At 38.4% G+C, this 24,405-nt stretch overlaps 1 protein-coding gene across 5 annotated transcripts in view; it reads right to left on the bottom strand.

Annotated features, from left to right (window-relative positions):
* MUSK (muscle associated receptor tyrosine kinase) overlaps positions 1-23,143 on the bottom strand; it is an 87,014-nt gene extending 63,871 nt beyond the window's left edge. For all 5 annotated transcript variants that reach the window (XM_044920596.1, XM_021691471.2, XM_021691470.2 and 2 more), the window contains exons 1-5: positions 23,065-23,143; positions 13,599-13,725; positions 8,925-9,076; positions 4,134-4,261; positions 2,606-2,747 (exon numbers count right to left, since the gene is read on the bottom strand). In XM_044920596.1, coding sequence (XP_044776531.1) covers positions 2,606-2,747; positions 4,134-4,261; positions 8,925-9,076; positions 13,599-13,725; positions 23,065-23,143 — 628 coding nt within the window. The remainder of the gene's footprint in view (positions 1-2,605; positions 2,748-4,133; positions 4,262-8,924; positions 9,077-13,598; positions 13,726-23,064) is intronic.
* Positions 23,144-24,405: the final 1,262 nt, after the last annotated feature.

Below are 24,405 nucleotides of genomic sequence, written 5' to 3'. Positions count from 1 at the left end.
TTTGGCTGTGCTTGAGTTAGACGGTTTCATTAGTAATTTTATATGTCACTGTTCGAACCTTTTAAGATAAGACAGAAAGGTTGACTATCTTCATGTTGCCATTCCAGAGGTCCAGCAGCCTGAGGATGGTGATCTAGAAAGGGAGCTTAACTTTTGTGTTGAAGGCTGTTTCACGTTTGTTACAGCGCCTAAGACCATCCACAATTGGTATGCTTCTCCCCGTTAGAAGCTAGCAATGGCAAACAACTTTTCCATGGCATGACCACGTGCAGTACATATAGCCCGGCATTGAATGACATTATGGAGTTCTCATTCTAATTTGCTCAGACTAATTTTCAGAGTTACTTACACAATGCATAACAAATGCTCATCTGCCTCACTGACTATGGGCCTAGCTTTATCTTCAGCCCTCACTATTGCCCGGTTAGTAGGTCTTTACAGACGCATTCGGGGTTGTGCCAGTTGCTTTTCAGTTGGTTTTTCACCTGTTCTGAATTGTTGGTTAAATTGGCCCTTCCTTTAAATAGATCATGTCTGCATTATATCTTGTGGAAATGCCTTAACTATTTCTTTAAGTGGAAGCCAGCCGTTCAGAACTTCAAGAGAAGCCATACAGATTTGCTACAATTTTAATGCTCTAATAGTAATGATTATAATTTATGCCATTTATTAAATGTTTATTATGTGCCAGCCACTGTGCTAAGCATGTCACAAATTTTCACATATATTGGCTACTTTAATAGGGACCAAAATGGAGTAGAAATAGATGTGTGCTAAAAGGATCATTTTACCTGCTGTTAGAGTAACTTTAAATGATATTATGAGCTCTCAATACTAGTGAGTTTAATAACACCTCCGTATACATTAACTGTTAAAGCAATGAGCATGCCCATTTAAGTGTTAAGAAGAGAGAAGACAGTATTCAGTTTTACTGACAGGTGTGATGCAAAATTAAATGGCAACGGAAGACCAAGCTGTGTAATTGGACTCCAACTAATTGTGATTTGTGTTCATTTTCTCTAGTCAGTGTTAAAGCAAATATTTTCAATATCTATGAAGACTGTGACCTATAAACTATCAGCATTCTGTATTATAATACAGAGGGCTTATATTTAATATCTTGAAGAGGAAAATCTTTATGATATTATGTACAAATGGATAACATTCATTCTGTATTATTCCATGTACAGTTCAAGGAAACACTGAATCCAGGCAGATAGTCAGTGTCCGAATGTGTGATTGAGTGCGTTTGTATGTTTGTTTTTCACTGAGTAAGTCCCATCAACTGGGTATTGCATACTGAGCTTTAAATGCCATTGCTAATGCAGAAAATACTAAATTATAGCAACTATGCTGAAAATGTATCTTTTTTTTTTTTACATCTGACAGCCATTATTCCCATCAACTTCTTTCTTTTCTATGAGGAGTTAATAGAGATTCTATGAGCAACTGATGCAATGACGTAATAAAGATGTTACGTTAGAAGCAGATGTAGGAAAGGAGATTATTAATGTTATGAGAGGAAGACCTGCCTAGGAAATAAAAATAATCTAAAAGGAGCTAATAGAAAACTATATGATTGAGAAGGAAGATATGTGGGCTTAAGTGAGTAGGATGGAGTCAAAGTACGCTATGGGGAACTCCCGAAGTCTCTCCCAATTGAACTATAATGTGGGCCAGTGTGAGAAAGCCCAAATACTTTGTCAATCAGATAAGAGAAAAGCAGAAAAATAGGTGATGATTCTTATAGTCAACAGTTATTGAGTGTTTACAAAGGGTCACGCCCTCTGCTAGCTACCTGTCAACACCTTACCTCACTGAATACTCGTAACAAATCCCACTTTTCAGATGAGAGAATTGGGAGCCAGAGAGATTAATTCTACAGCATAGAACAGGAAGAGCTGGGAAGAGTTTTGTACTTAGTTTGCTCACCGAGCACAGGCATGCTGGTAGTTTCTATTTTTAAGCAAAATGTGATGTGATTTTAGATCAAGAAGGATCTGACAGTCAAATGGGTAGAACACTTTGCCCTATCTGGATTCTGAATTCTCAGTGAAGACCTTTACAACTAGCTGCTGAATTGGTTGACTTTAAAAGAAGATTTTAAAAAATGAAAAGTATTTTGACAATGTAACTCAGAGAACTAGGAATATTTTTATTAATTAATAAATATTTTAGTTATACATTTTGAGTCAGTATTTTATTTTTCTCAACCCTTTGTGATAGAATACAATCTGAAAAAAGTTACTGAAAAAGAAAAAATGAGGGTTTTCAAATTTTATAAGCAAGGAAGAATTGTCTAAGCCAAATAGAAGTTCTGAACTGGTGTCTTACTGTATTACTATTTTAGTGAATTTAGTCTGTTTTGGTCAAAATTACCAGTGATTGTGGGCAATAGATGGAATATGACCTATTATACTAGGGCACACTTCTTTCTCTTCTTAATTTTTCTTTTCAGAGTTTTGACCTTGTGCTTTAGTATCTGCAACAGTTAAGGGAACTAGTCTACCCACATGTCTGCCTCTGCAAGCTAATGTCCAGCCTTCACAGTAGAACATGAGGCCCTTCTAATAGCACCGTAATGGGAAGGAATGCAACTCCTTACCCTCAACTTCCAGCTTCACCAATTTGGAATATGCCGTCCCGAGGCTGTTTTTTGCCACACATCGATAATGTCCTGCATCTTCCTTTTGCACATTGTGAATCCTTAAACTCCCAGATTCAAGAACTGCAATGCGGGAATTTTCCTGCCAAGGATAGGGACATGATTTTTAAAACGTCCATGGCCTCACTGATATGAGGAATTCTTAATCTCAGGAAACAAACTGAGGGTTGCTGGAGTGGGGGGTGGGGTGGGAAGGATGGGGTGACTGGGTGATAGACACTGGGGAGGGTATGTGCTCTGGTAAGCGCTGTGAATTTTGCAAGACTGTTGAATCTCAGATCTGTACCTCTGAAACAAATAATGCAATATATGTTAAGAAAAAAAAAAAAAAGAAGAAGAAGAAGGTAGCGGGAGGGGAAGAATGAAGCGGGGGAAGTCGGAGGGGTAGACGAACCATGAGAGACGATGGACTCTGAAAAACAAACAGGGTTCTAGAGGGGAGGGGGGTGGGAGGATGGGTTAGCCTGGTGGTGGGTACTGAGGAGGGCACGTTCTGCATGGAGCACTGGGTGTTATGCACAAACAATGAATCATGGAACACTTCATCTAAAACTAATGATGTAATGTATGGGGATTAACATAAGAATAAAAAATAAATAAATAAATAAAACGTCCATGGCTTTATCAAGATATCATTGCCTTACTTCATCAGGTCATCATCATCGCTGCTATCATCAAAAATATCACTTATAGATTATCATATAGATTATCATAAACAAAATTATTTGTTTTATTTTAAATAAAACAAAGCTAATCGATATTATACTTCATTTCAGTTAATTGACATATATCAACACCTACATATTCTCTGTGGAATATTCTGAGCATAGTAAGATGAGAAACCTCACTGAGTTCACAGTTAGTAGGTGACAGTGATGATGCAGTGTAATCAATTACCAGTAAATGTAGGTATGAGATACAAAAGCAATATAAAATAAGCATGCACATAATAGATTTTTAATTTGACTGTTCTGTGACTGAGGTATTTGTCAGGGAGTTTGTTCACCAGTGTTGATGTTTGTGCTCTAACTTGACTCCAGAGTTCTCATTCCTTGCCTTCCAAACCTCCTTTCCCACTCTCCTCCCAGAAACTGTTTGTTGGGTCTAAGACCTGGATTTTAGTTTTATCTTTTTTATCTCCCGTGTCTCAAAGATCCAGTGTCAGAAAATAAAATGGTTCTACTAAAACCAACCAATTGACAAAGAAACACTCTAGCTTTGCTTTTGCTTTTCTTCCTTTTTCATCCCTATAAAGAACAACTGGTTCCCATCTTTTTTTCCCTAGCCAGCCCCAGCCAGAATGCCTTATAGTTGGTGTGCATGGGAAGAGGAATATTTAAGTTTGGTTAAAATGTTATATAAGGGAACAATTTTATACTAGAAATTTGTGATCATGTAACTGACTTTGCAAAGATTTGTTGTATTTGAAAACAAGTTGTATAGACATGTTTTCATAATAATCACTTACCCTGAGTGCACCGTCCCCCTTAATCCACGACACTGATGGTTTGGGATTGCCCATTGTAGTACATGGTAGAACTGCCTTTAATCCTTCTATTATTTTTACATTTATGGGAGGACGAGTTATTTTTGGCTCTAAAGGGAAACAAAAATTCAAAATTAAAAAGGCAATATGGCTGCATTAAACTTTTTCTTTTCTATTTAAGTCTAAATATTCACTTTAAGAATAATTTATTACATTACAGGATTTACCAAATGCTAAGACAGGTTTTGGGTGGATATCAAACAGAAATAATTTTTCAAAGTTTAGGTTATCTCTGTTTTATTCATATCTTATTTGAAAAACACAAAGTCATGAAACATACTAGGAGTTTGAAGTCATAGTATTCTTCACTTTAAAAGATAGTTAATGAAAAGTTGATTAAAATAAACTGCCACGGTAACAAGTCAACATCATTTAATTCATACCAACAGACACAAAAACATTTAAGAGATATTTGGTCTATTTTTTATATAACTCTGAGTTATGCTTTCCCTTTTCCTTTAGTCTCACTTTGACTCTTAAATTTGGTGATTAAGAATTAGATACATTTATCCTCTAGAAAGTAAACTAGACGTTATTGTATCAGTAATTGGAGAAATTCTGTCATACAATTTAGCGTAACTGTACTCTGTGAAGCAAACTTTATAATTTACTGTTCTGTGAAATGCTTTTAAATTAATTCTGTCAGAAGAAATAGTTTATGCCGGCTATTGTTTATTCTCCAATAGTAAGCTTTCAGAGGAAGTTATTAAATCTAATGTATAGAAGAATTGACAAGTTCAGGAAGTCTGTTATTTTACTACTTGAAACATTCATAAATAATGAAAACTACATTTATTTCCTTAGGAATCTCATGTTACAGATACAAAACAGAGACCTGTCTTTGCAGGAGAGACTACTGAGAAATGGATACATTTTATTTCTTTCAGGTCCTGTGCTGAAATCAGTGTGTTACTTTGACGGAGAAAAGCGTGAAATAAGGACGTTTTTCTCCCATTTTAATTGTGCATGTGGTGGTTAGTGGTGGTTGGGAGTGATATTTGCAAAGACTGCATGGTCTTTTGATGTTTAATCTAGGCAATTATTGCCATTTAGAGTTGGTATGATCTTGGATTATGGCAAAATTACAAGTCAGGCTTTAAACATATTATAGGAAAATATTAACTTTGTCACTTTGCCCACTATCTAAATTACACAAATCTCCTCATCAACAACAGTGAACACCTACATTTAGATGATGGCCAGGCACCTCAGTTGTGAGTTGGGTTATCATACAGCTGCTGGCAAAAGCTTAGCTTAAGAGTTGATATTCCTATGACCTAGGCCAAGAGAGTGTTATCCATTCCTTCCCTTGGGTTCCTTGAACTGATCCCTATGCCAAATGTCTTAAGCAAATAACTTTTGTTTAAAGCAAATGACTCCTGTCTTCTCAGTGAAATAGATGTCTTGGTCATCTGTTGGGTGAGAGGTGAGGAGAACTCTTGTGGAAACTTGAAGCTAAAGTGACATGGGAATGAGTTAAGTATTGATGTTGAGTCATGGATTCCCCACTGTAAGGGAAGACTCTTCAGGTGGAGCCATGACCACTGGCCCATCTGAGCTGGCCATCATGTTAAAGTGGGATGCTGGAAGCATCATGCTATGCCAGCATGGAACCCTTAGTTGATGGACCTCTTGGGGGAGGGAGCTCCTGGGAGAGATTCGAGGGTAGTGGAGTAGTGATGGAGGCCAGGGTCTTGGGGGTCTCAGGAAGGAGGTCTCTACCAAGCAGTGTGGGAGCATTCCAAAATGTTAGCAGTTGGGATGGCCAAACCTGTGTATACCCACATGACTGGGTGAGCTTTCCTAAGGAGAATGTGGAGAAAAGAAGAGAAGATTTAGGATAGATCCAAAATAAAGAACATTTAGTGCCAGAGAGAATATGAGAAATGTTCAAAGGAAAGGTAGCCCCACAAAATAGTGAAATACTTAAATGTGCTCTGTCTTCAGAATCAAGCCTTCATTATTTAGCAAAGGAGAACATTCAGGTTTCCTTACTTGATTTCCTCACTGCCCATATGCTGAAAGGAAGCTTTCTTGTGGGTACACCCCTACCCACTCACAGAACCCCAGACCAGCTTCCACACAATGTCCCACTAGCCCCGCTACATCCCTATTCTAATGATTGTAGGACTTCATTTATAAGTACTATCAAACATAAAAAATTAGTAGATGTTTGAGAAAAAACATGAACATGGAAAAAAAGGAACCAAAAGGAAATCAAAACTTAATCATGAAGAGAACAGAAAGCAAGAAAAGGAAGATTATTTAAAAAAAAAAAAAAGCATTAGTTGGGGTGCCTGAGTGACTCAGTTAAGCATCTGCTTTTGGCTCAGGTCATAATCTTAGTGTCTTGGGATTGAGCCCTACGTTGGGCTCCCCACTCAACAGGGAGTCTGCTTCTCCCTCTCCCTCTGTCCCTCCCTTCTGCTTATGCTCTCTTTCTCTCAAATAAAATAAAATAAAATAAAATCTTAAAAAAATAAAATAATAAAAATACATTAGTGATATCCTTATAGAGGCTTGAGCAAATATTGCATCATAAAACACAGAGTTTGCTTTGGGAAAAAAAAGGAGCAGAGAAGTAATTCCTAGAAATTAAAAATACGGGTTTTTAAGATCAAAGTACTCAGTATTAGGGCAGAATAGTAGAATGGTCATCTTGAAGACTTGAGTTCATGATATGGAAGGAAAAGTTAAATAAATCTCCAAGAAGGTAGAAAAAGTATGAGAAAATATTGGGGTCATGAAAAATGAAAAAAAAAAAAAGATCTAACATTTGTTAATGAAAAGTTTAAGAATTAGATAAAATGAAGAGGAAGAAAAATAGAAAAAAGTAGATCTCAAAAAATTAAAAAAAAAAAGAAAAAAGTAGATCTCATTTTGAAAAACAAAAACTTTTCTTTCAGATTCAAAAAACAACTTTGGTTTTAGATTCAAAAGGCCCACCTAACACTAAGTAGGAATAATAAAAGAAAACCACACCTAACATATTCTTATGAATTTGAGAAATTTATGAATTCTAGAAATGAAGAGAAAATACTAAAATTTTAAAAAAAGATAAACACTAGACTTACCTACAGGAATAAGAAAAAGATTTCTCAGCTGCAGCGTGGAATGTCATACGACAGTGAATAATTGTTTAATAAAAGCTAAGGGAAGAGCCTTTTTAAACTCTCGTCTATACCTAGACAAATTATTATCCAGGAATAAAGGCAAAGTAAAGACTTCCAGCGATGCAAAGATTCAGAAAATGCATCCTTAGATTTTATACAATCACATGCTCACACTTTGAAAAGAAGGAGCGAATGACTTCCTTCAGCAAAACAATGACCACAAAGTAGAAAAGTAAAAGATAAAAGAAATAGTGATGACAATCAGAGCTAACAACATAACTTGCAATAAAAAAGTTCCCAGGTGGAACAGGACCCCACTGATTTTGTATGGCACCCGCATGTTGTGATTTTTGCCATCAGCAGTGTGGTGTCAGAAGAAAATAAAGGTTACATTATGACAAGGTGGACAGTCTACAAGCAGCTAGGGCTTCCAGCACAGGAGGTCATGAGATTTGAGGGTGCTGGTAAGAGTGCTGGATGATAGAACACCAGGGAGGAGAGAAAGCCCAGTGGAGAGAGAACTGAGGAAGTCCCGATTGGGCGTCAGTGGGTGGGAGAATGGAGGAGTCAAGGGCAAGAGAACGTGAGCACGCTGGTGATGGCAGTATAGTGGGAGTAAGGGAGTGAGAGAGCTGGACTCTGTTCTTAGCTGAGGAAGAGACAGAGTTTGTGCCTTCTCTCTGGAGGCACATGATGAGTGTGAGAAAGTGTTTTCTTCATGGGACAGAGTGAGAAATAGAAGTGTCCATGTTCAGAGTATGACATACTGGAGCTTACAATTTTAAGTACAGATCATTTCCTGGGGGTGACAAGGTCATTGATGGGGTTGACTGATAAACAGTTAAGGCAGATATCACTGGACTTGTAGAGATCAGGAGTTGTAAGGATGAAATGGCTAGAGGCTGTTTCATGGTTGTTCAAATCCCTTAGGATGGTGGCAGGAGTAGGGATGGATAGAAAGATAATGAGTCTGGAATCAAAGTCTTTGGTAGATGTTGGAGGGGCAGGAGGGGAGTGCCTAGAAGTGAGTAGGTGACTTGAATAGATGTACAGGAGAGAATGGTCAGAATGGCACATGTCCTCATGAGAGGAAAGATTTTGCACAGCAGTAATGGCTTGAAAGGGGGCTAGGGGTCCTTGCTAGCCTTGTAGACAGGAAGAGTGGGGAAAAATAAACAGCCTCCAGTGAAGCAGAAAAGCCACTCAAGTTTGAAAAGTTATCCAAGAAAATCAAGTTTGAAATAAGGCAAAAGGATAGAAGTGTCTGCAAAGAGGTTAGAGATAGAAAGTGCATCTGGTTGGAACTGTTTTAAAGGTGCAGGGAGAAGATTTGAGAGGGAGGTTGCCTGGTAGCAGAAGGCAGGATGGAGCAGAAGGCACTGTGGACAGGCAAGAAAACAGGCGAGGCTAGAGAACTGGGCTTGCCTGTAGTTGAGGACAGGAATACAAGGTGTAGAATTCACTGCCTCAAGGTTGTGTTTTGGACTTGAACTTGGCTGGCTGCTGAACCTCCAGGTGTGCAGGAGGCTCTATTTACTGCCTGCTCCGGGGTATACCAGGTCAGCTTTAACATCACGAGCAGAGGCTCTCTCCCACTCACTCATCTTCACTTGCAGAGCCCCACAGCTCTCCACGGCGCCCCCCACGCCATTGTTGGCTGTGCAACAGTAGATGCCATCATCACTGTCTTCTACGCTCAGGATGGTGAGGAGCTGCCCGTTCTCTCGAATGCTGTACCGGGTGTCAAAGAGCCTGCAGGTCACAGACAGCAATGGCAGGTTAGGACCTCCTGTGTGATGTTTTTCGGCTATGATTAACTAATCAAAACAGATGACTTGTCAATGGAGGAAGCAGATTAAAAGCAAAAGGAAAGTTGAATGAGTTCTGAATAATAACCTTAGTTGGTAATTTAAAGCCAACATTGCATTCCAATCTTCCGTAGACTCCAATAATCAAAGCACCACTGAGTCCCTCCAGAATGCTTTCAAAAGGTGATGTCTGTTGATAAGTCCAAACGTAAAGTTTACTTTATTCAGGAAAGTATATTATTACCAAGACATATGAGTTTCCTCCCCTAATTACTGGAAGGTAGCAGCCAGGGAATGAACACACACACATAATTGTGACTAGCGGGAAGAACTAAATATTTATAGAAGTAACTAACAATTAACTGAGCATTCGTTTATTAAACAAGTATTTGTTGAGTGCCTGACAAGTGCCAAGCACAGTTCTAGTTCCTTGGAATATATAAGGAAGCAAAACTGCTTCAAACTGTAAAAATAGATGTTTTACATACATTATCTCATTAAATTACATGTTGTTTGTTGAGAAGGGAATTGGGGAAACAAAAATGTGAGGGGAAGCATCAACATAAAAGTAGGTTTTATGACCAAATAAAGATTCTTTATGCAAAATGTATACATTAGGCAGAAAAATGTTCCCCTCAAAATCCATGTCTTAATCCCCAGGACCCATGAATATGTTACCTTACAGGGCAAAAGGGATTTTATAGATACCAAGGGTCTTAAAATAGAGTATCATGGCTTGTGCACTTTGGCCCCATATAATCATGATGGTCCTTGAAAGATGGTAGAGGGAACCCAAAGAATGAGAAGAGATGCAACAGTGGTGGTAGAGGGCAGAGGGATGGAATTGCTGGCTTTGAAAGTGGTGGAAGGGGCCAGGGAAGGCAGGTAGCCCTCTCGAAGCTGGGGAAGGCAAGAAATCAGATTCTTCTCTGGTGCCACCAGGAAGAATGCGGCTCTGTCAACACCTGGATTTTAGCCCAGAGAGACCTATTTCAGACTTCTGACTCCCAAAACTGTAAAATAACGAATCTCTATTATTTTAAGCCACTAAGTTTTTGGTCATTTGTTACAGTAGAAATAGGGAACTAATGTGAAAACAAAAAATGGGAAAGGAAGTGGATTCTTGATGTTCTAATCTCAACAGGTGACTACCATTGTATACTGATCTTGAAGAGGAACCAAAAGATGTATAGTAGATTTTGGTCTAATGTGACTAAGGATAGTGTAATCACTGGGTAGTTCACTAACTCACAATAAATAATTATGGCAAGCCATGAGACTCACTCACATGTAATTTTGTTGATTTTGTTTTGTTTTGCTCTGTGTAAGTGTTCATGGAAAAATATGAACATTGGAATATTTTACAGATGTACTTGTGGACCAAGAGTCTAGCCACTCTGTGAAATATAAAGTGTTCAAGATTTATAAGCTCTTGCATCATTGTTGCTTAATTAGAGTAAATTGCTTGTGGATTATGAGGAATATTCAAGTATTTATAATTTTTAAAATAGAATTTTTTAGAACATTTTTAGATTTATAGAAAAATTGAAAAGATAGTACTTTCTGTATACCTCCTTCATGAGTCTCCTCTATTGTGAACATCTTAGATTAGTGTGGTATATTTGTTACAATTAATGAACCAATATTGATACAGTATTAACTAGTTTCTGTAAGTCTTAGTTTATTCAGGTTTGTTTAGTTTTTACCTAATGTCTTTGTCTGTTCCATGATGTCATCCAGGTCACTGCATTACATTTATTTGTCATATCTCCTTAGGCTTTTTTTTTGACTGTGACAGTTTCTAAGACTTTCCTTGTTTTTGATGACCTTGACTATTTTGTGGAGTACTTGTGAAGTATTTTGTAGGACGCCCCTCTGCTGGACTTTGCCTTATGTTTTTATCATGATAAAACTGGGTTTATGGCTTTTGGGAGGAAGATCACAAAAGCAGAGTGCCACATCACATCATAGCAAGGGTATGCTATCAATGTCATTTTTCACTGTTGCTGTTGACCTTGATCACCTGGCTGAGGTAGTGCTTTTCAGGTTTCTTCTGTGTCCAGGTATTCATTATTCCTCAAAGGGCACTGGAATATATTTTCAAAATGTAGTTTCTTCCTATTTCACAGATTCTTTGACTATCAACTAACTATTCAAACCTATAGCTCCATTTACTTCTTATTTATTTGTAACATTTTTGTCTTATAATAAAGGGAAGATTCAGATGTATTAAGTGATTTTATTCATAGTATTACAAGCCAAATTAACATGAGCTTATATTATTTATATATAAATAAATATATATGAATAAATATATATGTTATATATAATATAATTATATATATTATAATGCTGATTTTCTTTGTGTAATTAAAAAAAAACTCATTTCTTCATCTCCTTATAATGTTGAGAGAGAAACATACAAGAGGATCATAGGGCCATATTTTTCAAAGCTATTTATGATGCAGGCATCAAACTTCCTTCCCAGACAAGTTAGAGGGCTGTGGTGGGGAGAGTGGTCTTTGAACATCGACCTTTGAATACTGAATGTTGACTATCTAACAACTATTATAATTTCAAAGTAGGGAAGGGTATAAATATGTGAAGATATATGCAACAGCTGTAATAAAATACAAAGCTATCTAACTTCCATGATAACTTCACAGGTTCTTTTATGACTGCTGTGATTCATGATCCATATTTACAATGAAGTTTTTCTGTATTATTTAAAGACATTATTTTATTTATTTTACTATAGAAGACAAAGACATAAATAATAGATAAAACTCATGAAAATGTGGAGCATGTAAAACGTAAAGCTAATAGCTTAGGAGATATTGGCACAATGACTCATGTTAGAGGAAGACAGGAGAGTGACTTGTAAAACACAGGGAGAGCTGATAAGGTGTGTTGAATATAGGCAGTAAATAAAATAGCAACCTGCCAAAGATTGATAGAAATAGAAAATATGATGGAACAAAGAAGATTATGGCTTCGAGTAGAAAGGGATGGAAAGACAAGTTTATAATCATGCCACCTCTAGACTGACAGCTCTGTCATCCCTAAATCAACCACCCATTGGTGACATAAAGTGTGGTCCCTTGGGGCACCTGGGTGGCTCAGTTAGTTGGGTGTTTGAGTCTTGATTTCAGCTCAGGTCACGATCTTGGCATTGTGGGATTGAGCCCCATGTCAGGCTCTGAGTGCCGGGCATGGAGCCTGCTTTAGATTCTCTCTCTCCCTTTGCCCCTCCCTGCTCGCTCACTTTTTCTCTCTCTCTCTCAAAAAATAAATATGTGGTCCCTTTATGGTCCCATGAACTCTACCCAAGAAACACACTTAAAATCCATGGCTGTTCAGCAGGCTCATTGGCAAGCTAGAGTCATGGCCAAATGTGCTTGTATCTTTCCAACAGAGCAAGGATATGTTATTAGCTTCAGGCACCTTCCATCTGTGGCTCAGCCTCCATACTGGTCTTTATAAGAACACTGCAGTGGGGAAGTCTGAGGCACAAGAGAGACTGGACATAGAAACACTGAGTGAACCAAGGTTCCTAAGTACATTAATTTATCCCATTTCTTTCTCCTTGTCTCTGTATATTTTATATTTTTTAAAATTTTATTTTATTTTAAATGGATTTGGTCAACTGTATTTCAAGCATCTTATTTTGAGCCTTTTTATCACAGGACTTTGGGAATAGCTTGCCTGGGAGACAACCTGAAGGTGACCACAGCACAGGGTAATTTCCCACATTACAACATGTATCATAGAAGGAAACACTAAATTTCATTAGGGTTTAGTGCAAATAAAGACATAACTTTTCCTCATGCAAGTTCATGGACCTCCATCTGTGGCTACCAGTATAAGCACTCTGGCCCTAGTGCAAAGCTATATTGCCTGCTGGGAAGCCAGGTTCCCTGCCTTACAGATTTTTTTACAGTGTTTTTGATCAGATAACTATTGTAAATGAGGAAAAGAGAGCATGACCTTTTCACGTCAAGTGGGAATTTTATCTGTTGGAGAGGCTGCCTCATTATATATCAGGAACCCCTTCTGACTTTCAAAAGAAAAAGTTACGGTGACCTAGAGGTCAGGTTCCTAGACAACATACTTTACCTGATTGGGGTAGTAGAAGTAGAGGAGAGAAGTCTGGTCCCTGTTAATTCCCCAGCATGTCCTGAAACATGTGCTCTGTGCCCCCAGACTGAGGATGTCATGGTATTTCCTAATGGCGTCCTGGAAATAGCCCACATGTCCCCATGTCAGCGAAGTCTCGGTTTTGCTTTGGGCAATTCTCTTAACCTCACTGACATTCAGATCTTACATTTATAAAATGAGGACATTTGCATTTTTCATATTCTAGAAGGTGAGCTTTTGTACTACCAAGAGCTGTGATTCCATTTATGACAAAGTTAAATTGCAAGGCAGCAGTGGGTATTCTTAACAGAAAAAGGCAGAATACATACTTAATGAGAATTTTATTTCTGGTCCAAGAAATTTCAGGCTGGGGATAGGATTCCACCGCACACATGAAAGTAGCCACTTCTTCAACTAAGGCATCCACTGTTTCCAGAGGAGTAGTGATGACAGGAGCTACAAGGAGAGGAGACATCAGGTGAGAACACCCTAGAATGCTGTTTACTAATCCTCTGTGAGCAGTCAGAGGCAACCACGTACGTGAATGAGAATTATATTTCCCTGTAGCAGAAAGTTGCCAAAAGGAAGGAAGATCTTATGTAGAGAATTTTGTTTCTCCTTCAAACTAGGCATTTGAGAATCGAAAGAGAAGGCTCTCAGGAGAGTAGGAATTTATTTTATATAAGTAGGAGCAGATCCAGGTTTTGTGAAGCCCAAAGTTACGTAATTTGGGTACACACCTTAAGGAAAATAATATAAAATTATACATACAATATATCTGTGGCCACCCAACACAAATCAACTTGAAGGGAAGTGTGACTAAAGGGAATCAGAGTGGAAAGAGGTCGTAACAATTGTTTAAAGACAATTTTTTCCAAATTTCATAATAATATATGTTCATATGAGCACATTGCTAGAGCCCACTGAGGGTTTTAAAAGACTTTGTAGCTCAAGCTTCATCAGATTTACAAAGAATTCCGATCTGCATGTGAGTAAATTAGGAAAAGAATACGTAAAAAGACAAAATATCCAAATAAAAAATGGGCAAAGATCCGAATAGACATTTCTTCAAAGAGTTTGTATAAATTTCACTTGTGTTGGAGACATAAGCATGTAAAAAGATGCTCAATATCATTAGCTGTTAAGGAAATGCAAACCAAAACCACAGTTAGATACCACTTGACATCCACAACATTCCACTTACTTGGCGAGGAGGTGGAAAAATTAGAACCCTTGCACATTGCTAGTGGGGATGTAAAATGGTGCAGCTGTTGTGGAAAACAATATGGTGGCTCCTCAAAAAATTAAGCCTAAGATTACCATATGATCCAGCAGTTCCACTTCTGGATATATACCCAAAAGTATTGAAAGCAGGGACTCAGATATTTATACAACTGTGTTCATAGCAGTGTTATTCACAAAAGCCAAAGGTGGAAGCAACCCAAGTGTCTACCAGCAGATTAATGGGTCAACAAAATGGGTATATCTGAACCATGGAATATTATTTGACAATAAAAAGGAATGAAGTACCAATATTTACCACAACATGGATGAACCTTGGAAACAATAAGCTAAGTGAAAGAAGCCAGCCACAAGAACAACATACTGTATGATTCCATTTATATGAAATGTCCAGATGGGCCATTCTGTAGTCAGAAAATGCATTAGTGACTGCCTAGGACCGGGGTGGGGGAGAATGGAGGGGTTAGGGGGTGATCAGTGCCTAAAGGACACAGGATTTCTTGTAGGTGTGATGAAAATGTTCTCAGCTTGATTTTGATGATAAACGCACAACTCTGTGAATTGTATACTTTAGGTGGGTAAGGTGCGTGGTATGTGAGTTATATCCCAAAGCTGGTTTTGTTTTTGTTTTTGTGTTTTGTTGTTGTTTTGTTTGTGTGTGTATGTGCCTCTGTGTGTGCGTGTGTGTGTGTGTGTTCCACGAAAAGAAAGACAACAGGAGGAGAGGCTGGGACATGATCCTCTCTCTTCCTGTCCCTCTATGAAATGAGGGTCACTTGGATTATAAGAGTTAGGAGGACAGGGACGCCTGGGTGGCTCAGTCGGTTAAGCGTCTGCCTTCGGCTCAGTTCATGATCCCAGGGTCCTGGGATCGAGTCCCGCATCGGGCTCCCCGCGGCGGGGAGCCTGCTTCTCCCTCTGCCTCTGTCTCTCTCTCTGTCTCCCATGAATAAATAAATAAAATCTTAAAAAAAAAAAAAAAAAAAAAAAGAGTTAGGAGGACAAAGAAGTTAAGAAGGAAGAGAGCAGGTTGGGAGTGGGATGCACCCCTCTTTAATGGTTAAGGAAACCTGTGAATCCACCAAAGCAAACGGGGTGGGGTCCTGGGCATCTCAAGGGCTGGATGGTGTGGCAAAATGCCAACACCTGTATTTGGGTGGGTCTGGAAATCTACCCCATTGCATAATCTTATTTAAAATAATTATCATTACCACTTTGTTATGATTATTATTATTTAGCAGAGATTTATTTACTGTTTTCCATGTAGCAAGTACCAGGTTCACTAGAAGCAACAAAGATGTGTAAAACCCATCTCTGCCACAATCTAGATAATGAGGATGGATAGATAAATAAAACGATCGGTTAAATAGTGTGTTATGCCTGCTCTCCTGGCACAATTATTGATAGTGCCCTCTACTCCAAAAGTGCCTGACTTTGGACAATAAATTATATGGTCATTTTAGTTAAAATGCAAGGTACACGTGACAGCCAAGTAAGTGGTGTGAACAATATTTTAGCTGGAGGGTAGGGGGTGACAGCTTCATGAAAACAAACTGGCACATTGGCCATAAAACATGCATCCACTATCTAAACGAACCTTCTTTTTTCAGTAAACTCAGAGACAAACTCATGGGCTGAGAGTAAGGGAACACGGTGCTTTCGAGTGTCCCACGAGGCTCACATCTTCCTCCTTAATGGTGTTATTTTCTTAAGATCCAGTTTAAGCAGCATCTTCTCCCAATTTCCCAGACTTGCTAGACAGAGCCAAATGCCCTTTTTCTGAACCTTAGGTCATCCTGCAAATGTCACTCTTACAGCACTTGTCACAGGGGTGCGATTAAAATGATCTGTTTATGTCTTTGTCCCATACTTAATTGTAAAAATCTTGAGCTTTGGGGCTAGGGACCATGTCTTAGACCTTTTTCTATCCCCAGGGTTAGCACATTGACTGATGTGATGTTTAAATGAACTGTATCTCCGAGGCCTTTATAAAAGGCATATATTTTTTTAAAGGTGGGAAGAGAATAGCTGAAATAAGAGAGCAGAATTTTTAGGTGAAATGACATCTTTTATACATAGGCATGAAGGTTCCCATGGATGAAATAAGATATCAACTGTATAGTAATACAGATATTAAGAAATAAAAACAGTGAATATTTATTAAATTTGTTGGATGCAGATAATGATGGGCCCAAAGGTGAATTGATCATATTGAATGCTTTCATTGTTTATTTTTTATTTTTTTAATTTAAATTCAATTAGCCAACATATAGTACATCATTAGTGTTTGATATAGTGTTCAGCGATTCATTAGTTGCATATAACACCCAGTGCTCATCCAATCACGTGTCCTCCTTAATGCCCATCCCCCGACGACCCCATCCCCCCACTGAATGCTTTCACTGTTTAAAAGGAAAGACTATTGAGCGGCCCGAAGAATGAGAGGCGCTAGCATAGGGCTCAAGTTCAGATCCCTGTTCTGTGACTTCCCGCTCCAAGTCTCTCAGCCAGGGCCTCGGCATCTTCGGCTGTAGATGGAGAGGATAATAAAACCACCACAGAGGCTCGTCAGGAGGGTTCATTAAATGAATATATGTGAAGCATTCAAAATTGGCCTTTGCCCATATGGAACACTGTGTGTTACTTGATTTGGTAATTTAGAAACAGAAGCCTGAACAGTTCAGTGGTTCTCCTGGTCTCTGGATGACCAAATTTACCATTAATATTTACATCTGGGACTCTATCCCAAGGAAATAATCTCAAGATGGAAAGGCACATTAGATGACCTTTGCTGTACAAAACAGATTAATCGTCCTAAATTGTACTAATCATGCTGAAGTGGAAGAAAGTTTCGGCACCCAGTTCTGCCTTCTAGCTGGGGTCTGCTGGAGCTGGTTGGTACTGGCTTGCTTGACAGAGCCTAGTGCTAATTTTTCCAGAATTTTGTGAGACAACTGTTAAATAGAGCCATTATTAAAAACAATTATATAAATTTAGGTGACAGAGGGTGGCTACGCTTGTGACAGGCAGAGCATAACATACAGAGAAGTTGAATCACTCTGTTGTACACCTGAAACTAACGTTAACATTGGGTGTCAACTCTACTCGTTAACAAATTGAAATAAAAAATTTATAATTAAATAAATCATGTCAAAAACAAAATAATAATACTCAAAATGGATCACTTCCTAATTATTTTACTACACTGCACTATTATCTACGCTCTTGAAGTAATTTACATCCAATGTATCTGTATAGTAGAAATAGTATATAAAGGCATGCTACTGCACATCTCTTTCCAATTCAGTATTCGTCGTTAGCTTGAAATCAACTGTGGTTGGAATATTTACACTACAGGAATCAACAAATGCAACAGATGAGGGCCTTTTTTTTGTCTCAGAGAGGTGGATATTAAACATGTATCAGCAACTCTTGTCTAAACAGTGTATTATTTACACAGTCACTGCAAATGGTATTTTAAAGAGTATAGATAATAGAATATGCTCATGCATTCATGTTAAGTAGAAGTGGCAGGTAGCAGAATTGTATAAACAGTTTTTTATGATACATAGAAAAAAAATGGAAGAAAATATACCAACACATTAGTAGTCTTGGAAGTTGGGATGATTTTTTTCTATTGTAAGCTTTTCTATATTTTATATTTTCAGAATCATTCTTCATGGCCATGTATTATTATAAAATAAACTTGATTCATTAGTTTCTTCTCACTTGATACTTCCAAAGTGACAGAGGTAATAGACATACTATTAATACTTTTACAAACTGTTGAGATAAGTTAAAATCAAGGAAGTAAATGTTACAATGTCTTGACATTTATGAAGACATACATGAGGTGTTACAAAGAACTTTATTAGATTAACACCTTCCCATCATGTACAGTGGCATGGCAGTCTTGGGTCAAGTTTGACTCTGTTTTTTAATAATTTTAGCATCCAATATCAAGAACCTGCCATGGGCCATGCATTATACTTTTCATTCATTATCTCATTTATCACAACAAACATAAAGGTAGATACTATTATTATTCTCATTTGCAGATGAGGAATGGAGGCTAAGAATGGTTAAATAACTTGTCTAAACATAATGGAAGTAGGAAGTTATAGAGCTGAACTTCAAGGTGAAGGTTGGTTTAAAGTTCCTATCTTTTAACACTAAGCTATTCCATGTCTTCAGCCTAATACTACTCACAGACAGAGGAAAAAATAAGATTTACATTAATATCAATTTGTATAGGCAGGATATAATTGGTTAAGTTCACTTTGCCCATCTTTCAAAATTATCCAAACAAATCCACTTTCAAATCGTTACAGACAAAATCACATCGTTGTATTTAATGATATTTGTTGACTCAGCAGACTGTCTCCTGTTTACTTTCATTCTCTTATTCAGCTTTCATCTCAGCCAGAGTCTGTTTAAACTAGGGCACTATTTCTTCCCTCAATCCAAGGACCACATGAATAACAAATACATGTAAATGAGCACAACATTTTCCTGTACCCAAAGAGTAGCTTAACTTGAATCCTAGCTGCTTGATGAGAAGGACATGACATTACCCTTTTATGGGCCCAACCACATGGCCATTGACATACCAGCTTCTGATTGAATAGTTGTTGATTAACACGACCAAATGACTGAGTAAACCAAGAAGCCAGGTGTATTTGCTTCTTTCTGTTTTAATAAAATTAGAGCTCAGACTTGGGATATATTCATGTTTTTTTTTTCTAACATCATGAATACAGTATTGTTTTTTCAGTATGAGAAAACACGTTTTGGTGCTGGAAATTTTTCAGATTCCCCAAAGAAAGAGGATATTCAGTATTGCTCATCATTTAGCTTAGACACTGACACATTTCTTCTACTGGTGATATAATAAAATGCAAGTTATTTTTTATGATGATGCCTTTGGAGTTTGTAAACTTCGTCGATAATCTCAGTCACTTATTAATGTGGTATCATTCATTCCTTATCACAGAACGCACTTTTGTCCTTGTCTTCAGGCATGGTACTGGTCACAGGCTGGTAGGAGTTAGAATGTCTGAAATTGCCTCTCCTGGGGGAATTCATTTGGGTTAAGACATAGTTTCATAGGGACCAATCTAAAATGTGCATGTTACCCAAGGATGAACATTTCCCCAATCATTGACAGTCCTTAGCATAGTATATAATGCTATATTTTGAACACTACTATGCACGTCTTCATTTTATGAGGAAACAGAGGCTCACAGAGACTACCTGCTGTCCCTAAAAACACATGGAAAGACATTGGAGACTAGGAAAAGGAACTTGAACTTAATGTTCTCTTCCAGGCCTTAAATGTCCTCACTTCACTGCCTTCATTATTCATCCTCGACTGCACAGTGTGTTGCCACATAATCTCAGCTCCCTTACTCTCTAGTCCTTTAGCTGCATCGACCCCAGGGAGCACCAACCTTGAACTAATCCAACCAGCTGTCCTCGCTGCTCCTATGTGCATATAGTATTGTTAGATGAAGTGAAAACAGTGGTGCAAATTAAGGCCATGACAAAGGCTCCTTCCCCAAGCCCAGTTGGGTCCTCAGCATGGCCCATGTAGTTCTTCTGCATTCTCTGGTCTGCTCCTTTGCTCGCTTTCCTGAATGGGGCCACATCCTTCGGGTCCCTCACTTGTCCCTTTCTCCCATGATCTTAAGTCCTATTTCACTGAGAAGTTGCCTCCTACTCTGGAAATGTGGCAGAAATCTTGACATTCTGCTCCTTCTTTCTGTTCTTTAAGGTCAGTAGTATTTAAAGCAAACACGCAATGAGTTGCTCTTTCAGTGCACGTCAATATTCATCCAGGACTCGGTGTCCTGGATTTCAGTGACAGCTGTGCCTAGTCATATGTTGAATCTGTGAATCCCGTCTTTGTATACATACGATGCAGAAGAGGAAATTACTCAAATATATCTGAAGATAGATCACTTAGACTCAGAAACCTCTAGGTATGGGAGTAAAGTGGCATTTGGACAGGAGTTCTTTGTGCGTAATAAACACACTTAGAGCTGCTTCCACGAACTCCTATACTCTACAGACTTTAAATCCCACCACACACTTAATATTCCCTGATAAAGCACTAAATATTAGTGAAGTATGTGGTTAAGGCAAGTATTCAGTGAAATGTTGGGTACTTTCATACCTGAAGGTTGGTAAATTTCTCCTACTTGTGGGTTATGATATTGAGCTCATCGTTCTAAGTATCACTAGTTGGAATGATTCAGAACAAGTGACTTTTCCCCTTGTCTTTGAACATGGGGAATCTCAAACTAAAATTAAAACAATAAACTATTAATTCTACAAAGTCTCTTATTAATTTTATTGAGGCAATGGTATATGGACAGTTAGAAAAGAATCCACTAATTACTCTTGCACTATTTAAAATCTGTCAGTCTACTTTGTAACACATTATTGTGCAGATTTCTTGATTCATTCCTGATAAAGGACTTAGGACAAAGGTATCCATCTAAAAAACTCTTTTTATTCTCTGTCAAGAATAGAGAGTAACTATGAGATAGTTTGTGTGGAACATCTTTATTACTTTTCGTAGTATTAAAATGATAGCATATTTTTGTGGGTTCTGTGCCAGTATATTCCATGAATTCTGACAATGATGTTTATTCTCAGAGCAGGTGTGTGTAGTTAATGGATGTTTGTTCTACTAGGCCTGGTATTCTGGGCTAGGGTTGGTGTTAGGTTCATACTAGTTTAAATTTTACCATAAATACAGGAGACTGGGCAAAAATATTCTTTTAATTTTTTGATTTTATAATCTAATTATAGTAGTAAATAAGTTACAAACAAATAAATTTGGATTAATAATCTGATCATTTTATCTAAAAGCCAGGATTTTTGGCTTTGTTATCTTTATATCACCATATTTTGAATTTCTCAAACTAGAGATAGTGTGCATTTGAATTAAGGGCTTTACCTGTAAAGTCTGGAAACTATAAATCATTTCTAGAATATAAATTAGGGGTTATTTATATGGAGAGGTAGGTTTTTTTTACTGTACCAAATCCTGATGTGAAGCATCAAAATTAATTTTTTGCTCCTTATGAGACTGAATTTTAGTGAATTTTAGCATTTAACCATGTCATTTTTATGTAACTTTGTGGTTTAGAATAGCACAAGTAAGACTTGTCACAATCCGTATGTGTGAACATTCAGGTGCTACCTTACCGGACATCCGTTGTATGATCAGGAAGTATTAAAATAATCTGAAGCCAATGTTAAGTCTGTCTATTATTAGCTGTTTGAAAAGATCTAGATTCTTCCTTATCTGGAGATACCCTAAAGTATTTGTTGGCGATTAAACGTTTAAATACATCTGAAGATACCTTTCTGCTTGTGTAAGATAAAGAAGGAAAACAAAACAACATGAATCTATGAAATCAGATTGTTTGTGAGGAAAGCTGTATCTCATTAGCAGTCTTGCCCTTGTGGCTCCTGGAATTCTAGTGAACCACAAAATCTAAAGCTACGTTTCCCATCTACATACAGATACTACCTTCACTTATCTACACAATACAAACGTGTTCAGTTCTTTGGGAAAGTAACATAGAGGGGAAAATAATTAATTCGAGAGTATCATAAAACACAAAATTCTTTTTACTCTAATACATTTAATCTGAAAACCCTTTAACTGATATCAATCTTACTCATGTCTTTAAAAAATTTTTCAAAGAAGCCCTCAGTCACTTTGCAAATCACATATTTTCCTGTCTTTCTTCCTGATTTGAAATACACTAGTCTCAGTTTCATAATACACTGGCCAGAAACCATATCACTGTGGACATTCTTGCTACTGCAACAGGTGTCTGTCAGTTTCTTAAGTTGCTTTCCTTTCCCTGAGGTGGTGTTATTTCCGGTACATTCCAAAGGCTCTGAAAAAAAACTTTCACAGTCTCTTGCCAAGCCAAATCATGCCTCCAACCTCAAAGTTATTGAGAACTCATTGTCTTCAGGCTTTTATTATATAGGCAAATGGTGTGAGTCTTTCTTTAATTCCAATTTTTAGGAACTAAAATATTTACTCAGAACCTTGCAAAACTGAAACTGAAAATGGAAATGATTTTTGTTCAGAAGCAAACAATCTGGACATCTGGGAGTAGGGTTGATTATATTCCTGGCAAACCTAATGTGAGAAAGTTTTCATCATCTTTAGACCACCCTGAAGTTTGACACACACACACACACAAACAAAAACGACCTTGATAACGTACAGTCTACCTGCTGATGGTTCCCTACAAGTGAGGGCTCCGCCTGTACTGGGTGCTAAACTTGTTGTTGCAGAACTTAAGCGGGGGAGGGATGCTGGTAGAAATGAGACCATCAAGCAACTGCTTACTTGAACAGTTTTCTCCCTCTCCATACATTGTACCCCAACTTCACCAAGTAACACCCAAGCCCATCAACATACGAATCGGTTGTGTTCAGAGCGCGCGCGCGCGCACACACACACACGCACACACTAGAACTGTGACAAGGCAACAAGAAGACAAGATTCCTGAAACAAACCTTTTGGAAGTTTCTCAGTCCCGCTGAAGGCAACCAAAGTAAGAATATGTACCAGTGGAATGTTGACGAGCTCTCTCATGATTAATCCAGGCTCAGGCAGGAGAAAGTTCCTTCTGGACAATGCAAGCAAAATGCCCCCACAGTTTACATTTTAAAGCATAGTTGGTTACAAAAGGGTTGTCTGCTAATGACTGTTTGTGTCAGCAGCTCCACAGGCTCTAAGTATACTCGGGAATTCTCAGACTTGGCTGTAGTGATGGACACGGCCAGCTGGTGAGTATCCACTTAGGCCAGTAATGCAAGTGTAGTGCTGGAGGAACAAGGGAAAGAAAATCCCTTTTAAGACGGTGGCAGAAGGACAATACCAGATGCCTTTGCAACCATCACTGTATTCCCTGAGGTATAGGTTTCCTGATCTGATTCAGTTCACCACCTCTCTGCCCTCACCCCAGAACCCTGGGTGTCTCTAATCGGGCTCCTCCCCATCTCTCACCCCACCTCCTACTTCCAGCCCATTACCAATTCCTACAGATGGTACCAACTCCACGCTCCTAGATTTCTTCCCCTCCATTGATTCCAACTAGTATAACACTATCCCAAAGTCCTTTCCAGACATTCGCCCTCTCTGAAAGACAGCGACAGCGTCCTGTCTGTTCCCACCTGTGTCTTATTATCCTCTAATCTCTTCTCAGATGGACTCTCCTGCTCCAAAGCCTTCCATGGCTTCTCGCCACATGCAAACCTATTCCAGGCTCTCTAGGATGACAAAGGAGGCCTTGCTGGACTCTGCCTATCTCGCTGCCTCATCTGTTGCAATCCAAGCCTCTAGTTTAGTATTTAGCAACCTGTTGTCAGTTCCCTGTGCACAGCTTTCTTCCCTCCATGAGTTGCTCATGCTGTTCTTCCCGCTTGGAGTGTTTTCCTCTTCTCTGTACCCAGTTAACATCTCAGCTTTATCATCATCCTTCCTGGGAGCCACCCCAGACCCAAAGTCCCATATCTTCCCAAAGTTGCATTGGGTTTGCCTCCTCTGGGCACGCACATATCTGTGTCTCTGTCTGTGTCCATGTCTGTGTCTATATCATGCACATCGCTGTCACTGAACTTACCACACTGCTTAAGATTTTTTGCCTTGTGTTGATGTACCCTCATTCTTTGGCTTCATGAGTCCCTGGAGTTGGCAGCTGTGGGCTGTCAGCCAGTCACATTCCTTGCAGCAAGTTCTCCTAAAGGTGCAGCTCCACAGCTTCCAAAACATTCTACTGTGTGAATTGCCTTTTCCCACTGAACAATCTGTCTGGGAGACTTTACCATGCTAACACATACTGCACTACCCATTAT

Source organism: Neomonachus schauinslandi, chromosome 13, assembly GCF_002201575.2.
Source record: "Neomonachus schauinslandi chromosome 13, ASM220157v2, whole genome shotgun sequence".
Taxonomy (NCBI): domain Eukaryota; kingdom Metazoa; phylum Chordata; class Mammalia; order Carnivora; family Phocidae; genus Neomonachus; species Neomonachus schauinslandi.
Note: the sequence above shows the minus strand (reverse complement) of the source record. Positions and strands in the feature narration are given on the sequence as shown.